The sequence below is a fragment of the Gracilinanus agilis genome, chromosome 1, assembly GCF_016433145.1.
Source record: "Gracilinanus agilis isolate LMUSP501 chromosome 1, AgileGrace, whole genome shotgun sequence".
Taxonomy (NCBI): domain Eukaryota; kingdom Metazoa; phylum Chordata; class Mammalia; order Didelphimorphia; family Didelphidae; genus Gracilinanus; species Gracilinanus agilis.
Window position 1 is genome coordinate 686689235 of NC_058130.1, and position 23350 is coordinate 686712584.

Here is a 23350-nt window from a genome sequence, read left to right on the forward strand (position 1 = left end):
CTAGAGTGAAAACAGAATGTCACTTGGGATAATGTCACTTACCAGTTCAGTGTGAACTTTAAGATGAGCCTGAAGTTTATACTTATCTGGAGTTGAGTAGTCACAGCCTTCAGTGGGACACTTCAGCAAGATGTTGCTGTGTTTCTGAATTACATGGCGTTTAAGGCAGTTTTTGGTGATAGAAGAATAGTTACACTGGGAGCAATAATACAGATGTTCTCTAGTGTGGGTACGGACATGCATATCAAAATGTACCTCATACCAAAAAAGTTTACCTAGGGGGAAAAAAAAGTTAGACATGAGAAGACAGAATTTTAGTTTAGGAGTCTCTCTTTCTCAAGTTCAAATCGAAATGGAACCTTTTCCATTACATTGCTATTTATGAAGAACAATCTCTAGAGGAAAAAAAGGACTTGAACTGCAAGTCGCTCTTCTTTTTATATTGCTATAGCAAATGTCAAAGAATTTTTGAGTTCTAATGTTACTACTTGTAAAAGCTGCTTTTTATTGTTTAAAAAGTATTCCCTTATAGTACCTTTATGAGGTAGGTACTGCAGTTATCATTGCCACCTTTTTGCAGATGAATAACCTGAGACTTAGGTCAAACAATTAATCCAAGGTCTCAAAGTCAACAACAATAACAAGATGTCATGTTGATAAAATGGGGATTTATATATATGCTCTGTGCTCCTGGACAGCCCTTGAATATACACCCAGTGCTCTCATTTCTCAGGGCCTTTCCACAAGTCACTCTCAATGCCTGTAATGCCTCCTTTCCCTCTTTTCACCAATAAAACTGCTTCCAATCCATTAAAACCATTGAATCCAACAAGCATATATTAAACATAATTCTTATGCCATTTCATCCAGACAGCCTTTCTGATTTCCTTGGCTACTAATGGCATTTCCCCTCAGTCCTCTTAACTTGTTTCTTCATAGCCCTCTAATGCCCTGATCATGTAATAGTATATATTATAGTTATCTGTTTCTATCCCCTTTATAGACCTATAAGTTCTTTGATGGCAGAGACTGTCTTATTTAAACTCTGCATCTCTCAAGGGACTTGCATGGTGTTCTGTACGTAACAGATTTATTCTTTTTTTTTTTTAAACCCTTATACTTTTCCGTGTATTGTCTCATAGCTGGAAGAGTGGTAAGGGTGGGCAATGGGGGTCAAGTGACTTGCCCAGGGTCACACAGCTGGGAAGTGGCTGAGGCCGGGTTTGAACCTAGGACCTCCTGTCTCTAGGCCTGACTCTCACTCCACTGAGCTACCCAGCTGCCCCAACAGATTTATTCTTAATTGAAATTGGTGGTTATTTGGAAAAAGTTTGACTCACAGCAATGCTGAGAGAGGTAGTACCAATATCATCCTCATTTTAGGAACCTGAGGCTAGGAGACAGTTTGGAGACCTGACAAAGCTACTAAAGAGTGGATCCAGGATCCGCATTCAAGTCTCCTCCAAATCCAATGCATCAGAATGTCTCTTGCTAACATCATAAGAAAACATCTGTCAATCTGAACTTGCCTCATTTTGCCATGGAGTCTTTCTGAAAAAGGGCTAAGTTTCAAGTGTTCATTTTCAATTTTCAAATTTTAATCATGGCCTGCCAAAAAAGAAATTGATGGGTAATGAATGGCCTGATTATCCATTTTTATTCATCTAGCATGTATGTATAATGAGAAACCTTCCAGCAAAATTGAAAAGCACCAAAAAGGGCTTCTTAGTCAAGGACCTAAAGTTATAGAAGCAGCTTTTATTCATAAATACTTACTCAAGCAAACATAATTTATTAGAGCTGTTTACCACAACCTCTGTTAGCTTTTAAAAAAAGAACCACTTCAAATGTATATCTACATATACATGCATATATATGCAGATATATATATATATATAAAGTAATAAATCTGTGGCTTTTAATATTAATAACTACTACTAAGGTAAAGATCAATTATTTGGAAAGTATTCCTTGCTGATATGATAGAAATACAAAAGCACACATAAGCACTGGGAGAGAGCCAAATGAGAGAAGACCACTACAGAAGAGAGTTCCCAATTGCTGCTAGACACTAAATGTGCCTTTTCTTACCACAATATTCACATTCCAGATTCCCATAGACCTTTCGGATCTTCTCACACATGCTGGTATTCATCTGTCTCTTTTGTAAGTTGTCTAAGACCTGCATGAAAGCAGCAGTTCTAGTCCGATGTTCTGAAGATGGAGTAGGACAAGAATCAGGCTGTGGACTGATAGGTGTATCACCACTGGTGGCTGTTGAAGGAAGCAGTCCTGTGGCTTGGGCAGAGTTTGGTGCAGGGGACTTTCTGGCTTCCAGTTCAGTAAGGGAAAGGGCAATAATATTTTCTTCTTCAGCCGCAGGGCTCTCATTACTGGTATTCTCTTGATTTGGCTCAGAATTTTTGTCCCTAGGCAACAGTAGTGTTATTTCTTCACCCTGAATAGTATTAGCTGAGTCTCCAGGCTGGCCTTGCAGGTCATCTTTAGAAGAGACCTGATTGTCAGCAGGAGCAGAGGTATTATTTTTCAGCAGGAAATCCTCTGAAACCACATGTGAATGGAACTCAGAGGTTGCTACATCAGTTGCCAGTCCGCATGATGGCACCGTTACATTTGCTCCCTGAGGGTTCTCAAAATCTAAAGAAGTGGTAGGAATTTCTACATGGCTGATGTGCCTGCTTCCATTTTCCTGGTTTGCTTCCCCCAAGCTGGAGGTTTCTTTTTTTGGATCTATAGCTTGGAACACAAATTCACCTCCTGCTGGAGACAGCTGATCTCCAACAGCTTCTTGCTGGATGTCACCACCAGGTTCTAGAAGACAGAAACTCTGACTGATGGAGTCATTGAAAACTACTGTCTCCTGTAAGCTCGCGTGTACCTCTCTGATATGATAGCGGAGTCGGATGGAACTAACAAACTTCTTCAGGCAAACAGAACAGACATATACAAAGGGATGCTTCCTGACGTGGAGCTCAAGGGCTTGGTATTTGGTGGCCCTGTGGCCACAGAGCTCGCAGGAAAAGGGCCACTCATCCCCATGAACCAGCATGTGTCGGTCCCGGTCCAGCTCATTCTTGAACTTGCGCTCACAGATATAACAGTCATAGAGGAGCTGCCTCTTGCCTTCACGGGTCATCAGGCGGAGCTCATCAAAGGCTTCTTTCACCTTCTTGTCTTGCAGGTCATGCGTATCCCTGATGTGCTTGATGAGGTTTTTAACATCTGAGTACTTCTTCTTGCAGAAACGGCAATGCTGCTTGATCTTTTTATGGACACGCTCAATGTGAACTTTAAGGTGGCCCTTGCTCAGGCAGGTGAACACACAGTAATCACAACTGAATTTCTCCCCTGTGTGTTTCCGCAGGTGCACGTTGAGATTGGCTTTGATGGCGCTGGCATAGCTACAGTGGGAACACTTATAAGGCTTTTCATTGGTGTGGATTCTCAAATGGGCCTGGAGGGAGTGCTTAAATTTAAACACTTTGTTGCAGTATTCACAAGTGAAAATTTTGAGCTGAGTGGGGCCTAACCTAGAAAAAAAAATTAGGATTTAGTTATAGTTAGAGGGTTGAGCTTAATGAAACAGCATGTGCATAGTCTGATAATGCCAAATTCCCTTTTCATGAACCAAATATTAGACACATGAAAGAGAATTTAATGAGAAAAGGGATGAATGTACAGTAAATGCCATGCATTGCAATCGCTAGCTGTCAGCCATTTACTTATTACCATTAAATAATGTATCTCAAAACTGAATGTCATATATTCCATCATATTTGTATTTTGCTCACTTAATGCTATCAACTTTATAAGAGTGAATGAAATCTGCTGATGCTTCCGTGATTTCCCCACTTGGAAATGATAGTTGGGTCATTTGATATAACAGTATTTCATATTCCTCTTGTGTGCATATATCTCTTTCAACTAGTCAGAAAGGTCCTTGAGGGCAGAGTTCATGGATTACTCATTTTCTATTTTCTCATACACATATAATACGGTACACTGTATATAGTAATAGTAATTTGGGGATTTGTAGCACTTTAACCTTTACAAAGCATTTTCCTCGCAATTCTGTGAAGCAAACATCCCTCTTTCACAGATAAGAAAACTGGAATTGAAAGCGTAAATGTGTCTTGGCTGTAAGGACAACACTGCTCTCAGATGCCATGTTGCCAATATGTGTTTCAATCAGTTAATCAATCAAATAAGTATTTATTAAAGTATCTTTTATACACCTGCTATATATACAAATAATGCACATTAAAATACAAGAAATGAAAACCCCCTACTCTCAAGAAGCTTACTTTCTCTGGGAAAGACAATAGGTATAGTTATAAATTTATACACAATAAAGATATAAAAATTAACTACAAAATAAACACAAGAGAATTAAGTCAAAGTAATTAAGTTATTGGCAGCTGAGCATAAGAGGAGCTATCAGAAGAGGCCTCATGTAGAAAGTAGTGCTTTATCTGTACCTTGAAGGATAAGGAGCATTCTATTAGGCAGAAGAGAAGGGAACATATTCCAGACATGGGGACAGTCAGTGGAAAAGCATGGAGAGAGAATATGAAATACTCTATGAAGAAAAGAATATAATTAGTTTGGTTGGATTGGTCTATAAAGTGTGGGAAAGGGAATGATATATAATGAAGGTGGAATGGCAGGTTAAGTTTGAGTCAAGTGATAAATTAATCTTAGAGGAAAGAAGGTACCACTGAAATTGACTCTGTGGAAGAGTAATACAATGCAACTTCCAAAGAAAATCTCTTGGATTAGGCAGACTCAGGGCAGGGAAACCAATGAAGTGGCCATTACAAGATTCTAGGTAAGAGAGGATAAGGGTCTAAGGTGATATCTACCGTATGAGCAGAAAGGAAGGGTCAGATGATGGAGGCAGAAACAATAAGATTTGAAAATTAATTAGATATATAGGGATGAGGAAAATTGAGGAGTCAAGGATAATGCCGTTATAAAACTAGAACACTCAAACAATGGTGATAACTTTAAAAAAAAACAGGGAAGTTTGGAAGAAGAATGGGAAGATAATGAGTTCTGTTTTGGACTTACTGAAATGCTAAGACATTCAATTTGAAATGTCTACTAAGCATATGGTAATTCAAGACTGAAGCTCTAAGCAGAGACAGGAGTTAGACTTGGGAGTTTAGAGCTGATAATTAAATCCCTAGGACCTTGTGAGGCCACAGAGATTGTGAATTGTGAGAAGGGAATTCTCCTCCCTTTGTTTTGATGTACTCAATCAGGGACTTGGAGATCCTTTACCATTGATATGTGCAGGGATAGACAGGCCCTCAGAGAAAGGAAGTTGAAACCAAAGAGACAGGAAACTGACCCCACAAGCACTGCCTCCTTGGGTGGTGCCATGCAAATTAAGGAACTATAATTGGTTCCTGAGATGTGACATGGGAGAGCAAGTCAGTAGAGAAAACTGTTTATAAAGGTGAGATCAAGGCTCTGGTGGAACTCTCATGCTCTTCTGACTAGAGATTGGAACCTGAAGGAGCACATGTCAGTGGTGAGCTTCAATCCATCAGAATAGCAGATAGGGTATTAAGTTAAGATTCTCTCTATCTCTTTCCTATATTTCCCTCTCTTTACTATCACTTCTTTGATGTAATAAAGCTATATAGCAGCCTCATAATTTAATTTTAACTATTAGAGAATGAAGAGATCACCCAGGACAGAGCTTTTGGAAACAATCACAGTATGGATGGTGAGTCAGCAAAGAAGCCAGAAAATTAGTAGTCAGGCAGGTAGGAGGATAATAAAGGAGAAAAAGTATAATGAAAACCCAGAGAAGTTACAGAGTTTTGATGAAAAAGTAATAAGTAGTTAAGAATACCAATTATACTAGAGAGTTCAAGAAACATGAGGACTGAGAAAAGACCATCAAATTCAGTAATTAAGACAGTCCTAATAACTGAACAGAAAAATTTCAGTTATGTAATAAAGGCAAAAACAAGACATTAGGGGGACTTCCAGGTTAAGATGGCTGCAGAGTAGAAGTAGAACACTTAACACTTCTAACCAACCCATACATGATACCTCAAAAGGACAAAAAAAATAAATACAGCTGAACGAAGGGACCCTACAATAGGATGCAGCACTGAAGGTACGTGGGATTTGAACATTTCCACATTATAAGGGGGTGAAATAGCTCTCACTAAAATACGAGCTGGTCTACCCCTCCCACGCCACCTACAGTGCCAGAGCCAGAGCAAGTGTGGGGCATTCACTAAGATCTTGACAGCTAATTGGAACTACCAAGGCCTTGCTCCTGAGAGCAGCAAGACTTAAGACCCCAAGAGGCTAAAGAATGCAGACTTTGAGGGTGGACCGTGGGTGAGGACCTAGAACTGAGGGGTGACAGACTGCAGAAGCAGCGAGCTGAGACTTGTAAAGGAGCCTCAGGCAGAGAAGAAAGCAAGGGGACCAGCAGGAGGCTCAATTGTGAGAACCTGAGCAAGACCTGAGACCCCAGGAGCCTAAAGAGCACAGACCTTGGGCACGTGGATAAAGCTGAGAGGGGCAGCACTGCACTATGACTCGGGCAAAAATGGCTCCATAGCTCTGTACACAGAGAGCCTGCCTGCCTCACCCAGACTTCTCACTGAGAAGGAAAAACCAGCATAATAATGGCAAGCAATGCCCAAGAACTAAAAAGAGCAAGAACAAGAGGAAAGTATTAACACTTGATAACTTTTACACAGAAAAAATACAGACAAAAGAGCAGACAACGGAGGAGGACAAATAAGAAAACACATCCAAACCTTCCCCAAAAAATGAAAATTGGCCACAAGCTCTTGAAGAGTTCAAATCTGAGATCATGAGAAAGATGGAAGAGATTTGGCAAGAAAAGTGGGAAATAGCTCAAAAGAAAACTAACAGGTTAAAAGACAGAAACTCCCAATTGGAAAAAGATGCCCAAAAATCAAACGAAATGATAAGTAAATTGGAGACCCAAATTAAACAGCAGGAAAACAAGATAGACCAAATTGAAAAAGAAAATCAAAAGATTATAGTAGAAAACCAGTCTCTAAAGACCAGAATTGGGCAAGTAGAAGCCAATGATCTTGCAAGACAGCAAGAACTAATAAAGCAAAGTCAAAAGAATGACAAAATAGAAGGAAACATGAAATATCTCACTGAGAGAATGAAAGATCAAGAAAACAGGTCTAGAAGAGTCAATTTGAGGATCATTGGTCTTCCTGAAAAATCAGAAATTAATAGAAATTTGGACACCATACTATAAGAAATTATTCAAGAAAAGTGCCCTAATGTTCTTCAACAAGAAGGCAAAATAGACCTTGAAAGGATCCATAGATCTCTCTCTATACTAAACCCTCAAAAGTCAACCCCCAGGAATATAATTGCCAAATTCAAGAGTTTCCAAGTTAAGGAAAAATATTACAAAAGTCAGTCAATCTATTAATGCATTGCTGGTAGAGTTGTAAACTAATCCAACCATTCTGGAGGGCAATTTGGAACTGTGCCCAAAGAGTGCTAAAAGATTGCCTGCCCTTTGATCCAGCCATACCACTGCTGGGTTTGTACCCCAAAGAGATCATAGGGAAAAAGACATGTACAAAAATATAGTCGAGCTCTTTGGAAAATTAGGGTATGCTCTTCAATTGGGGAATGGCTGAACAAATTGTGGTATCTGTGATAAAATACTACTGTGCTCAAAGGAATAATGAACTGGAGGAATTCCATGTGAACTGGAATGACCTGTAGCAATTGATACAGAGTGAAAGGAGCAGATCCAGGAGAACACTATACACAGAGACTGATACACTGGTACAATCGAACATAACGAACTTCTCTACTAGCAGCAATGCAAGGAACCAGAGCAAGACTGAGGGAATTATGAGAAAGAAAACTAGCCACATTCAGGGGAAGAACTGTGGGAGTAGAAACACAGAAGAAAAACAACTGCTTGAACACATGGGCTGATGGGGATATAGGCACTAAATGATAACTCTAGTGCAACTATCAATAATATGGAATTTGGTCTTAATCAATGATACATATAAAACCCAGTGGAATTGTGTGTCGGCTACTGGGGGGGGGGGGGGGGGGAAGGGGAGAACATGAAACATGTAACTATGGCAAAATATTCAAAATTAAACAAAAAAAGGAAAAAACACAAGACATTAAATGTTTAAAGATTAAGTGAGAGAAGAGGCAACTGCAAGATTTTTTTCCCTAAAACTCTGCCTAAGTCAGGGAGAATTCGTGAAATTATTTAAAGATATGTAAGACTTTGAGATTTCTGTATAATATATTTTTGTTAAATGAACAAATTAATGTATGTTATTTTCAACATATTATTCCACTTTAAGATTCAGAAAATCCAGAAATAAATGTTCTAAATCCCTTTTTTTTTAGAGAAATGCAAATTAAAACAATTTCTCACACCTATCAGGTTGGTCAATATGACACAAAAGGAAAATCATAAATGTTGGAGGGGATGTGGCAAAATTGGGACACTAATGTATTGTTGTTGGAGCTGTGACTGATCCAACCACTCTGGAGAGCAATTTGTAACTATGTCCAAAAGGCTATAAAACAGTGCATACCCTTTGTTCTAGTAGTACCACTAGTAGGTCTGTATCCCAAAGAGATTTAAAAAAAAAAAAGGGGGGGGGGGGGTAGGGAGAGACTTACCTATACAAAAATATTTATATCTACCCCTTTTGAGGTGGCAAAAAAATGGAAATTGAAGGGATGCCCATCAACTGGGGAATGGTTGAATGAATTATGGTATATGATGGTAATGAAATACTACCGTGCTATAAGGAATGATGAACAGGATGATTCCAGAAAAAGCATAGACTGATGCAGAGTGAAATAAGCAGAACCAGGAAAACATTATACACATTAACAGCAATACTGTGAAATTATCAACTGTGATAAATTTAGCTACTCTCAGCAATACAAAGATCCAGGACAAGTCTGAAGGACTCAGAACAAAAAAATGCTATTCTCCTGCAGAGAAAGAACTGGTGGAGTAAGAATACAGGTGAAAGCATACGTTTTTTCGACTGTTTATTTGGGTTTATGTTTTGGGGTTTGGTTTTATAATATTACTCACTTACAAAAATAAACAATATGGAAAAAATAAAATTATTAAAATTAAAACAAAAGAAAAGTTCAGAAAATCCATATGCCTATGCCCTTCTTTTAAAGATGATAAAAACTGTGGCAATTGCAATGTTTGGAGGAGTTCTCTCTGAAAAGAATGGTGCGTAGCAAAGAACCTCTTCCATATATCACGACCAATACAGTTTCTCCATGGAACCTAGTGTCCAATTCCAGACCTGGTGTTAGTTCCAACATCAATTACTTAGATTTATTAAATCATAACATGGATGAGCACATTTTCAGATGGCAGAATAAGCACATATGAAAACATCTAAATAGTAGTGGCACACTTGTTCTCCTTTAATTCATTTCTATTAGTAGTTCAAGTTCCTTTAGGAACTTAGATATTGTATAGTATATACTAATAAGCACTGCTATTAATTTAATTGCCACTGCTTACAATAAACTGTAACTTCTTTAATTCTGAAATATATGTATATTTTTTGAAACTATCACACAACCATGTTTGATCAAAACAGGTTGTCTTATATTTAAATTTAAAATATTTAAATTATCATGCTCAATAAATACCAGAGGGTACCATTCAAATGATATAATTTAAATATTCAAATATGAGTTAAAGTTATCAGTATGCCTAGATGCTAAACCCAAGGCTAATTTATAAAAACTCATTTGGATCTCTCTCAAATGAACAAAGATAACCAGGAGGCATTATTTTATTGGTACATAGAATAAGAACACCAAAGGAGGAAAACCTGGATTTGCTATTTAATTAAATAAACAAATTACAACATTTCCTCCTGAATGTGAAATCCAAATGGTCTTAAGAGAAATCTTTGTTCTGATTTTCTCTATAATTACATGAATATTTAGTAAAGCCCTCAGTGCAATGATATGATATGTCTCCTAGCCAAAAGCAATGAATCTGATGGTTATGTTAAATTGTCTAAACTTGCTTTTCTTACCATCCCAAGATGAGTTATTGTTCTGTATAAGAGAATATGAATTGTAATGTATAAATTATAAATTCCTTTACCTACTGACTTGAGGGTATTGTAAGGTTATTAAATTACTGCCTGAGAAGCACACTCTCATTTTTAACTGAACAATATTGAATAATGGTTGGTTCAATTCCATTACAGTTTGCTAAAGTGATAAGCATTTATTATTAGTCCATATAAAACAAGATGTTTCTACTTAATGGCACATGGCATTAATGATAGTTATTAAAGGAACATTCCATGAGATACAGGAAAGCACCACTGTGACTGTTATTTTCATTAGTCTTTTCTCTCATCTAGACAAAAATGTTTTCAGAACTTAAGTGAGCAGATTTTCTAGGTCTACTTTAGTGGGTCAATATCACAGCTAGAGAATAAACACAGGGTAGCTAGGAGGTTCAGTGGCTAGAGCTAGGCTTGGAGTTGAGAGGATCTGGGTTAAAATCTAGCCTCAGATACTTCCTACCTATAACCCTGGGCAAGTCACTCAACTCCAATTAGCTACCCCTTACCTGTGTTCTCCCTTGGAACTGATACTTAGTGTGAATTATTATTGATATTAGTATAGTATTACAGAAGGTATTTATAGAAGGTTTAAAAAAATGAATACCAATTAATTTCTACTGCAAAGAACTACAAGCCTTTTCACTAGGGCCTCCCTGCTTATATTTATTTTATTAAGGTTTATTATGTTTGTTTCAAGTAATATGCTTCAAATTCATTACAGTGATTAGTACTCATAAGTAAAAGATAACACATTTGAATTGCAAGCATATGTTTGTATTTAACAACATGGGCTTAGGTTTAGCCAAAATGTTCACTTGCTGACAGCTAAAGCATAAAGTTTCATTTAAATATATGATCATGCTTTCTAAAGGTTTGCAAACAGAATGTTCAATAATTAATTTAATAATCCTTCCCTGTAAAGGATAATAGTCAGTATTTAGTCTTTATGGGCAATTTATATAAATCTAGGCACTCAGTATTACCTGCTTGATTTCATTGGCTGCTCATATGGTGTTTGTTGAATGGCATATTCTTGGTACCCTCTCCGGTGACCTAGATCAGGGATGGTAGCCTTGGTATTGGTTGCTTCTGACTCTGGGGGTCCTGCTTCAACAGGGACAATCTTAGTGGCACCTAATGTTGAGGAACAAATAATATTACTTGTCAAAATTGTACACCAAATGAATTTTGATCACACCTAGAATAAACTATATTTAAGTAAGTTTGCCATTGGACAGTAAATGATTACATTGGAGGAAATTTCATTACAATGCAGTCCTCTGCTAGGCCATTAGCTTCCTTGCAGCTTACATAATTGTGTTTATTCACAAAAGCAAGAGATTTTCAACTATTTCCCAAAAAGACAGTGCTATCTTTTTGCCAGTTATAACAAAATTGAATAAGAAAACCAATATGACTTTTTTTGATGGGTATTATAAAGGAAAATTTGCACTGATATGAGTGTCAAGGGACCTAAGTTCCTATTCTATCTTACCACTACCTACCAGTAGCCTTGGGCAAATCGCTTGTCTCCATCTTTAAAATGAATGAAATGAGTTAAACTGAAGCTATTCTGTAAGATTCCAAGTCAATATGATGTTTTCATATTGAAATGTAATTATAGAATTTTTACAATAACAGGCACAAAAGAAAAATTTATTTCCTAAGAAGATGTTCTTGAATATGATTATCACAAAACCTGTCAAATGAAATAATTTACTGATTCCCACTACCCCACACTCACTCCCAAATTCCATTGACCAAAAACAAACAAACAAAAAAAACAAGGTAATGAGAAGCAGGATGGTCTAGCAGGTACAGAGACAGCCTCAGTCAGGAAAGCCCTGGGTTCAAGTTATGGGCAAATAATCTCAACTCACAGTTCCCCAGGCAACTCTTCAGGGCTTCAAGAGGCAGAATCAGTGCTGATCTACAAGGATAGAAGGCACTTCCTCATGGGGAGTTCATTACAATAATAAAATCAAAGGTGAAGATCAAAGGGAAAATATAAAAGAAATACTATCGGTTATTAACAGAACTATGGAATTATTTTTTCTAGAGATCATTACAAAAAAGGTGTGGTGATGCTAAAATCTTTTATTTTCTAAACACTGACTTTCTTGTCTACATATCCCTTGTCCTCTAGCCTAGCACACCTCCCTTTTTCTAAAATCTTCAATGCTTAGAGAACCTTCTAAAGAAAGACAGAAGGACAAAAAGGAGGGAGGGAGGGAAGGAGGGAGGAACAGAGACGGTAAAGGGAAGGAGGAAGGAAACATGCATTTATTATCTATTATATGTCAACCACTGGCCTAGGCATTTTGAAAATATTCTCCCATTTGATCTTCACAACAACCTAGGGAAGTATTCTACTATTATCATCATTTTACAGCTGAGGAAAATGAGGAAAACAGGAGCTAAGTGATCTGCCAGGGTCACACAGCCAAAATGCCTGAGGCCAGATTTAAACTTTTTTTCCAGCATTCCTATGTCACTATTTTTCCAGTGACTGCTAAAATTGCATACTTCCTTTCCCATGTTTGTCTCCTCACCCTGCTCCTACCACCCTGAGCATCCTCTTAGGCCGGAAGTCTTCCTAAAATGCATTAAAATGAGGCAAATAAAGGCCTCTTGCTTATAATATCCCTGGCCATTCTGTTTACATAGATCTTCTAAGTCCCCCAAAATTACTGCAATAGATAAAGACAACAAGAAAACAGTCTAGAACTTTCAATTTCTGAAACAATATCACTAGAAAATGTGGCAGTTTAGCTGACACTGACTTTCTTTTAAACTCTTTTCATTCCAATGAGGTATAATGAAAGAATCAACTGTCTCAAATCAGCAGAGCTGAATTGGCAACATCACAGGGGAAAAGTCACTTAACCTCTAAAACACTCGGTTTTTTTGATGGGTAAAATGGGTATAATAATACTTCTACTACCTATATTGCTCTAACAAAAGTGTTTTATGAACCTTCTACAGAAATCTTAAAGTGAGGCTTCTATAGAAATATGGGCTGTTCTTATGTAGATGCTTTCCAGAGGCTGGGCTCAATCATCCCTAAAGTTTTAAACTTTTTTTTTTCATTATAGATGATGAGCTACCATCAACACTAAAAATAGGTTTTTATAAAATGTTAGCTGTATTTAAAGTCATACACTTGATTTCCTATTCTACTTGATCAAAATTCTCCTAGCTGGTTAGAAAAATGTCTATTATTCTTAAGAAGTCAAGTACAATAAGGCATTTTCTGTCTAGAAATCTCTTCTTGGAATAGATGTTTTAAATATGTAATGAATATTATTTTTTCAAAGAGGTTTTCATTTTCTGAGAACAGAGGGAGGTATAAAAATCTCCCAGAATATAAGAACCTGATGAACCTCTATTAAAAATATAGAGGTCAGATAAAAGGATAATGAGCCCAAGAAGAAGCTTCTTCTAAAAAGAAAATCACAAGAAAATAACAGAGCAAATAGCATCAGCCAAATAGACTCATCAGCCTTTAGGAGAGAGAGAAATCACTTGAAATCAGAGAAAAAAGAACCATCAGTCAAGCAGAGAAAAACTGGTTAAAAAGGAAGTAACGCAGCAACCTCAGTACACTGGACAGTACGTTATAAAACATGATGCTAGTTGTACTCACTGCTAAGAGAGTCTAGTTTTACTACTGACCCTTTGTCATAGTTACCTGGAATGGCTTCATGTGCTGTCAAAACCACACTTATAATGGGGTTTTTTGCTCCTGAAAACTGTACCGTTTCCTTTCCTGATGAGATTTTCTGGACTTTCTCTGTTTTCTGTGTCCGTGATCTTTTGGGGGCCTTTTCTCGCTCATCCTCTTTATCCTTCCTGTCAAGTTCAACTTCAGAATCGTTACCTAAAGAATAAAGACCAAATATTCGAAAACTATCCATTAATAAATGTAAATACTTTAGAACCAACAACAGTATTTCATTGTCTCTCCCATTCTTTTTACTTATTTAATATAAGAGCCCTATAAAATGCAAATTATGGCTCTTTGGTGGGAGTTGAGAGGGGAAGAAGAAGGGATACAGAGGGAAATTATGCTTATATAAAAAAACCAGAAGACATAAATATACATATTTGTATGCATATAGATATATTTGTGTATACAGATATGTGTATACACACATACACAGAAAGCACACATTCTAGATTACCTTCTTCTTAGGTTTTATGGAGCTCTATAACCTTGCATTTTTTTAATGTCATTATCATTAATAAGTATTCTATGTATCCTAGATAAATGTGCCAGAGATAAAAGGACACTAAAAAGTGATTCAGGCTGCTAGGTGGTGCAGTAGATTAGTGTTCTGTGGCTGGAGCCAGAAAGACTCATCTTCCAGAGTTTATATCTAGCTCCAGACACTTACTAGCTGTGTGACTCTGGGCAAGTCATTTAATCTCATTTGTCTAAGTTTCCTTCTCTGTCAAATAAATCAGAGGAGAAGGAAATGGCAAACCACTCTAGTATCTTTGCCAAGAAAATCTCAAATAGGGTCATAAAGATTTGGACATGAGTAAAAAATCAACTGAACAACAATAAAAAATGTTTATATAGAATAAATAAGACATGGCCCTCACACTTTATATTTACATATTAGGAGAACACCAGAAAATATGCCCCAAAATGTAAATCAGAATAGAAGAATATCTATGCTATCATTTTAAAATATCATCTAAAATCAAGATAGGCAACTATGTTTGCTGTTAGATTTCTAATATTTTTTACAGTATGAAGACACACATGATAACACTCAAAAAGTATATTAAGAATGACTATTCACTCCTGATAGGATTCTCTGATAGGATTTTCCTGATAGGATTTTCTGAGCTTTCTCTTGAGAGGACACATATCAAAAGTAAAGACAGCCTAGCTGTGGTGCTGGCAACCAAAGGAAATTAAAGGAATCAGAGGAAAGCCTCCAGTGTGTTGAATAAACCTTTCACTGAAAATTTGTAGTAATATCTGGACAAGAAATGCCCCAGATGAGAAGCTGTGGAGAAGTTATAACCTACTACAAGTAGAAGTAATACATAAACAGAGATCTATCAAAATTCAGGAGTGAGCTAGCCAACAAGATTCCTAAATGTCAGGAAGAAAAATCTCTCCTTCTCTCCGTCTGAAATATTCTACATAAAAGTCATTTCCTGAGCTTTCTGGAGCAGTACTTGTAACTTGCATATGTTATCTCAGAAATATAAATATTAGCTGGTGCCTTGTATAGAATAAATATTCCTTGGATGAGTAAAAGGCATAAATGAATGAGGAGAGGAATTGCAAGAGTCAGCAAGCAAAATCATTAGTTGAGATTCAAATCTTTGACTAGTCATAGAACCAACTGTAGGACTTCTGAGTTTAGGAGACATCAAACCTGTACCTTGACATATAATTTGTTTGTACCTCTATGCTACAATTATCATGTATTATGTTATTTACATGTGGATCCTATTTTCCCTGAACTCCTCAGTTATATTCTTACTTCTGGTATAGCCAGTGGCAGTGTGGAAAGGTAGCAGAAGCTACACTGTCAGAGCAAATAGGCAAATTACATTTGGCTTTGAAAGACTTAAGACTGAACAATGTAATGATCTTTCAAGGCTAAATACACAGAAGGAGAAACACAATTTTGAACGAGGTCAATATGGGAATCTGTTTCATTTGACTATACTTATTTGTTAAAATGGTTTTGTTTGTTCTCTCTACCCTCCCTCTCTCCTACTCTGTCCCTGTTCCTATCTGTCTGTCTGTCTGTCTGTCTGTCTGTCTGTCTGTCTGTCTCTCTCTCTCTCTCTATATATATATATATATATATATATATATATATATATCATGAATGGGCAAAGAGAAAATACATGTTAAATGAAAAAAGTAAATTTTTAAAAATTAGTTTTGTAAAATGCCTTAGTCTTCCATCCCTTCCACCTCAATCTTCTCTTCTTTTCCCTCCCTCAAGTTATGAAGAGCTTTCAAGACAAGAATATAACAAAGTGATACTTCTGGGCAAGTCACTTAGCCTCATTTGTCTAAGTTATATTGGCCTAGGGAACTCATATAAGCTGCTCCTTATAGGTGCATGCCCTTTAAAAATCTGGCAAGCATACTGTCATTCGAATCATTAATAAAAATGTTGAAGAATGGAAGACCAAGGAGAGATATCAGAGCATTTTTGGATGTCAATTCCATACCTCAATAAATTCATCATCATCATCAGCTTTAAGTCACTTGTAAATCTGACAAGTATGCCATTTATGGCTTTATCAAGAAGTAATAAATGTATTTTATAGATCTAGAACATGGGATATTGTCGCCAAGGAGGACTAGACATGACAGAAGCATGTGTAATTGGATGTGAGAGTGAAGGATAAGAGAATCTGAAGATAGTCTTTCTGGATTGGAGACTAGGCCACCAAAAATATATTTTACACATTTCACAATTTTGCAAAGATAAAACCCTATATTTAATATTCAAATAAATTTCTATAAGAAATAAAAATAAGCATATAAACTCTTCAAAAGCTGAGCTAGCTAAGAAAAATTTCTGGAAGAGACAAGTGAAAAACTTGGCTGACTTAGCAGACCTATCAAAAGAAATGTTCTAATTTCCTCTGCTCTATTATCATTTTCATTTTCATGCTTTTCCTATAATTCAGGTGTTCATTTTACATAAAAAAGAAACACTTCTATCATATTTTAAATGAATTTTAAAAGATGACAACTCTCTATGTATTAAAAATATCTATAAAATATCTTATTTACTAGTCTGAGCACTGAACACTAACTAAAGATCATTAACATTATAATGAAATTGATGTCCAAGAGAATATAATGTATATTAAAAATAGAACATGGCACAAAGCTCAATATATTTCTTTTAAGCAAAATATCGGCACTATATGCATATATAATATCTTCCAGGTATGTGCCTATCACTTTTAACATCTGGAAAATAGGGTAAAAAGAGGAGGTCAGAACAGATTTAACAGTCTATTATTTTATTACATCAGTTTAAAGATAAAAATTTTCTCCTAAGTAGTACTTTTGCTACATCCCACAAATTCTGGGTATGTTGTCTCATTGCTGTGATTATCTTTAATGAAATTATTGTTTCTATGTTTTTCTTCTTTGATATACTCACTCTTTAGGATTAGGTTACTTAATTTCTAATTTATCTTTAATCTATGCTTCAAAAGTCTTTGATTATGTGTTTTTTTTATTGCATTATGGTCCAAAGGGGGTGAATTTAATATTTGTTTTTTCTATATTTGTTTGTGAGGCTTTTATGATCTAATACGTGGTCAACTTTGGTGAAGTTTTATATGCATGGCTTAAAAAAAACAAACATACTCTTTTTTGTTCCCATTCAATATTGTCCAGAGGTAAATCATATATAGCTTTTCTAAAATTCTATTCATCTCCTTAATTTCCTTCTTGCTTACTTTATGGTTAAATTTATCTAAGTCTGAGTGGGTTAAATTGAGTTGTCCAACTAGTATAATTTTGCTGTCTATTTCTTCCTATAATTCATTTAACTATTCCTTTAAGAATCTGGATGTTATGTTATTTGGTAAAAATATGTTCAATGCTGATATAAATTCATTACTTATGATATATTTTAGCAAAATGTAAATTTCCCAATTATCTCTTTTAGTTAGGTCTATTTTTCCCTCTGTTTTGTCTGAGACCATGATTGTTTTCTCTCCCTTTTTAACTTCACTGGAAGCATAATATATTCTGTTCCAGTCCCTTATTCTAACTCAGTATGTGTCTTTCTGTTTCAAGGATTTGGGTTTTCTAATGCATCTGCTATCTGCTTCCATTTTATGGGTGAATTCATCCCATTTACTGTTAACTATGCATTTCCCTTCATACTTATCCCTTCTATTTATCCTTCTTTTTTTAATTTTGTGCCCTCTTCAAAAGTCTGTTTTGTTTCTGACTACTGCCTCCCTTAATGTTTTTATTATTCAGTCATTTCAGATATGTCTGACATTTGTTACCCCTTTTGGGATTTTCCTGAAAAGGATATTTGCCATTTCCTTCTCCAGCTCATTTGACAGATGAAAAAACTAAGGCAAACAGGGTTATGTGACTGCCAACCGTGAGAAAACTAGTAAGTGTCTGTGGTCATATTTGAACTCAGGAAGATGAGTCTTTTTAACTCTGGACCCCACATTTTAATCACTGTGCCACCTACCTGTTCCTTTAAAATACCCTCCATTTTATCACACTTCTCCCCCTTTCAGCCACTTCCATTCCTACTCCCCTGTTGAGTATGATGAACTTCTATACATGTGTGTATGTGTATGTGTGTGTATACCTATTCTTTCTTTCTTTCTTAAACCAATTGAGTTGAGAGTTTCAAGTTTTCCTGAACAGTCACCATTTCCCTCTTGATCATAAAAACTCTTCCCTGTGATTCTTTTATGTGATGTAACTCTGCCACTCTTCCTCTCTCCTTTCTCTTCTCCTCATACATACCTCTTTTTTATCTTTTCATTCTTCTTTTAAGAACGTCACAACATAATAGATCCACATTCATGTATTCTATCTAAGTACACACCTTCTAACTGCCCTAATGATGATCAAGTTCTGATCACTTTTTTTGGCCATTTTTCAGCTTACCAACATGCTTCCTAAATTATGGCACCAAAACTGAACATATACTAAATATATAATCTAACCAGAACAGAGAAAAGCAGAACTATTCTCTCTCTTGTTCTAGTCACTATCATATTTACTGAAACATTAGATTTGTTGGTGAGGTTTTTGTTGTTTTATATGTCTGCTGCGTTATAGGATTAAATCATACTAAGCTTGATGTAGAACCCAATTAAGAGGCTATTCAGTCAGTCAATAAATATTTATTAACTGCCTACTATATGTCACACTGAAAAGTAATGGGAATACAAAAAAAAAAATGGTAAAAGGCATTCCCTACCCTGAAGATGCTCATTGTCTAATGGGGGAGATAATATGCAAACAACTATACACAAAAAAGCTATATAAAGGATAAATTTGAAATGATCAATAATAGGAAGGTACTAAAATTAAGGAGAAATGAAGAAAGGCTTCATGTAGAAGGTGGGACTTCAGCTGAGACTTGATGGAAGTCAACACAGAGAGGCAGAGATAAGCAAAGAGAGACATTGTAGGCTATTGCAACAGACCAGATGAAGAAGGAGGTAGACCTGAACCAGGCTGGTACCTTTGTAAGAAAGGATGAGGGGAGGGATTAGAGAAGTTATAGAGGACAAATGAATAACACTTGGCAACTAATTGGATATATGGAAAGTGAAGAGTAAATGATGACGACAAAGTGATAAACTGAAGGACAGTTGTATTCTTGATAGAATAAGGAAGTTCACAGAGGGTAGAGCTGAGGTGAGGGAAGGAAAAACAATTTAATATAATTTGGTTGTACTGAGTTTAGGATGTCTATGAGAAATCCAGTTTGAAACACCTGATAGGTATTTATGCATGTGACCTCAGTAAACAGAAATTTAATTTATAATCTTTGTTTACTTGTAATTTTCTGATTATATATTACTTATATGTGCAGATTCAAATTACTGAAAATATTACTAAGAAATAAACTTAAACAACAGTTTTTTTAAATGTCTAATAGGGACTAGGCCTCAGGAAAGACAGCAGGAATATAGATAAGGAAATTCGCAGCATAGAAATAATGATTAAACTCACTGGGAACTTCAAAAGTCAACAACAGAAAGTGATAAGTAGAAGACTCAGGAGAGAATCTTGAGATTTGTTCACATTTAGGAATCATGATATGAGTAATGATTCCAACAAAGGAGATCAAAAAGAGGTAATCAGAAAAGTAGAAAGAGTACCAGGAGAAAACATCACAAATCCACAGAGGCGAAAATATCCTGGAAATGATGATAGTCAAGAGTGTTGAATGTCTCTGAGAAGTCAAGAAGGAGGAGAAAAGACCCTCAGACTTGACACTTAGAAAATCACTAAAGTTCTGCTAGCATAAAACATTAGCATTGGCAAAATAAATAATACATGGATCTCATTTATGGTAATACTTTAACCAATAATTGCTTTCTTATACAATATATAAAGGTAGATAGGTAGCAATAATAGATAAGAGTACAGAGCCTAGGGTCAGGAAGACTCATCTTCCTGAGTTCAAATCTGGGTTCAGCTACTTATTAGCTATTTGAACTTCAGCAAGTCATATCCAACAATTCATTTCTTTCTCCAGTTTATTTTACAAATGAGGAAACTGAGGCAAACAGGATTAAATGACTTGCCCAAATTCACACAGCTAATTAAGTATCTAACACCAAATTTAAACTCCAGTATCTTTGCCAAGAAAACCCCAAATGGAGTCACAATGAGTCAGACATATTGAAGCAACTAAACAATAACACTATAAATATATATATATACATATATATATAACATTTTGCAAAGTACTTTGTAGAGATTATCAAATTTGATCTTCACAATAATCCTGTGAGATAAATGGTGTAAGCATTATTATGAATCCAAACTTGAATCCAGGGCTTTTCTGACTCCCAGCTAGCATTTGATCTGTTATGCTATCAAGAGGTGGCACATTATTTTTCCATTTGCCTTCATGAACTATATTATTGGGGTACTGCTTTTAAAAAATTTGACCCTTCTACTCCTAATATATTGATTCTCTAATAAATGATGTTTCTTTGTATGTTAAGGATTGAAATAGGGGGAAATAATCACCTTTATATAACCTGTACCAAATTCTCATCCAGGCAGTAAAAAACCATTCACTCCTAATCACATTATTTGGATGGATGGCAACACTTCAGCTCTCCCTTAAAGAGAGAATTTGAACAGCTGGCACTTTGGCTCAACAGAGTGCTGAGACTACTCATCTATAGCCATGCTAGATGCTTAAAACCAGAATGCAGCTTGTCAATGACTAACACTCTTCTTCAAGATCTGCATTTATGCCACTTTAAGTAAAGACTCCATTCTCTGTAAATTAAGAAAGCTATATACTCTCCATTCATTTCGAATGGGTAAATGTGTATTTCTCCACATCATGTTCTTCCATTTACCTCAGTCCTGCTATCTTAGGTCGTTCTCTCGATGAGAAAAATGCCTTCTGAATCTCACTTGTACCCTAGGAGCAAAGTCTAAGAATGTCAAACAATTCATTGTTATTCCCATGATTCCAGTGTAAAAAGACAGGAATCTTGGGCTACATGTTGTTAAAAGCCCAATGAGGGGGCAGCTGGGTAGCTCAGTGGATTGAGAGCCAGGCCTAGAGACAGGAGGTCCTAGGTTCAAATCCGGCCTCAGACACTTCCCAGCTGTGTGACCCTGGGCAAGTCACTTGATCCCCATTGCCTACCCTTACCAATCTTCCACCTATAAGTCAACACACAGAAGTTAAGAGTTTAAAATTAAAAAAAAAAAAAAGCCCAATGAAACAACAATCTATATCAAATCAATAGAGTAGGATCACAAACTAGTAGAGAATATTATACCTAGAGTAAGGATGACCCAAATTAAAACACTGCCTCAGTTATTTACTAGCTGCAAAATTCTAAGCAAATCTTATGACCTTTCTGGGCCTCAGTTTCTTCACCTATAAAATGGAAATATCAAGAGCATTTACTTCACAGGAGCGTTGTGAAGATGCAAAGACTTAGATCACTTCTGGCCAAGATGGATGCCTGAAATGAGGCAAATTTTCCAGCTCCCACAGGCCTCCTCCACCAAAAGCTTGAAATTCACATCAGACCAAAAAATGATCAAGAAATTCAATAAATATAGTGACTTCATTCATCCTGAACTACAGGAAAAGCCAGCTAGAAACCTACATAATAGGAAAGAAAGCCACCAATCACACCAGCATTAGCACAGGCAAACAAACTAGCAGCCTTTCAACATGACCAGAGATGAACCAGAAGCACATAACCTGCAAGATTCTGTGTCTGAGACCCACAAAAAAGACAAAAGGAATTCAGAAATACCTAATATGGCTAGAAAGCCCTGGAGAGGAGCAGGAACTAGAGTGGTGTAGCAGCCCTCAGAGGGGACAGTCTGGGTTCAAGAATACTGGGAGGTCCCTCCTATTCAGTCCAGAGATGCCAAGATACCATAGAAAGTCACCTGCTGTCCCTTCCTTTTTTTTTTTTCAACTGCATATAACAAGTGCTCCCTCATTAAGTTCATCATCTCTAATCTCATCACCATGCTTCTAACTCAATCTCTGACTGGAGGACTAGAGAGTAGAATACTAAATTCCTCCCTAATGCTTTGCTTTTGGGTTCGTTAGACTCTGCATCTGCTACTCTGATTTCAACTCCAAAAAACAAGATGCTCTGTGCCAGGTACCTTCAAGTGTCCCACTCCTCCTTTCCCCACTTTCCTGCCTCCTTTTAGATGTTGATTCCCTCCATTAGATTGTAAGTTTCTTAAAGGTAGGGGTTCTTTTTATCAGTTGCTTAGCACAGTGCCTGGTAGTTGTTTAGCTATGAACTTCAAAGAGCTTGGGTACTAGGCAGGAATTAAACAACAACATAAGAACTCTCTGGATGTAGGCCAAGACCAAGCAAGAATGACCACTCATCTAGAAGCAAACAGGGGGCAAAGCCTGGTAATGACCAAACTCCAGGAACTAAATCTGGAGAGACAGGAAAACAAAGACAATACTAACTAGTATGTTGTTGTTTTTTTAATCACAGTAGATCCAGAGAATATCAAGTAGACATTCTCTGGTAAGTCAAAGAAAGGTAAGGCAAAGGAAGAAAAAAAAAAACATACACACAACACACAAAGCCTATGAATATCTAGAAAAAATGAATCAAGAGATAAAAAAATGAAATAAAAAACTTTATAGGAAAGAATAGGAGAATAAATAGGTTAGAAGGGAAAGTAGTAATTCTTACCCCCCAATAACAGATTTCCTTGAAAACAAGAATAGACCAAACAGAAATCAAGGAGTTCATGAGATATCAAGAAATAGTAGAACAAAACATAAAGATTGAAAAACTAGGAGAAAATGTTAAGATGTATGATATCAAAAACAAATGACCTGGAAAACAGGTCATGTAGATAATTTAACAACCAATTGACTTTCTAAAAATCATTATTTTTAAAAAGCCTGGACATTATGCTTCAAAAACCATGGAAAACACCCAGATCTTTA

General features: G+C 36.3%; 1 protein-coding gene across 1 annotated transcript in view; it reads right to left on the minus strand.

Moving 5' to 3' along the window:
• Positions 1 to 23350, minus strand: part of ZFAT (zinc finger and AT-hook domain containing) — a 315315-nt gene that overhangs the window by 154452 nt on the left and 137513 nt on the right. The window contains exons 4-7 of the mRNA XM_044669247.1: positions 13846 to 14034; positions 11138 to 11288; positions 2092 to 3551; positions 43 to 275 (exon numbers count right to left, since the gene is read on the minus strand). Of these exons, the coding sequence (XP_044525182.1) occupies positions 43 to 275; positions 2092 to 3551; positions 11138 to 11288; positions 13846 to 14034 (2033 nt within the window). The remainder of the gene's footprint in view (positions 1 to 42; positions 276 to 2091; positions 3552 to 11137; positions 11289 to 13845; positions 14035 to 23350) is intronic.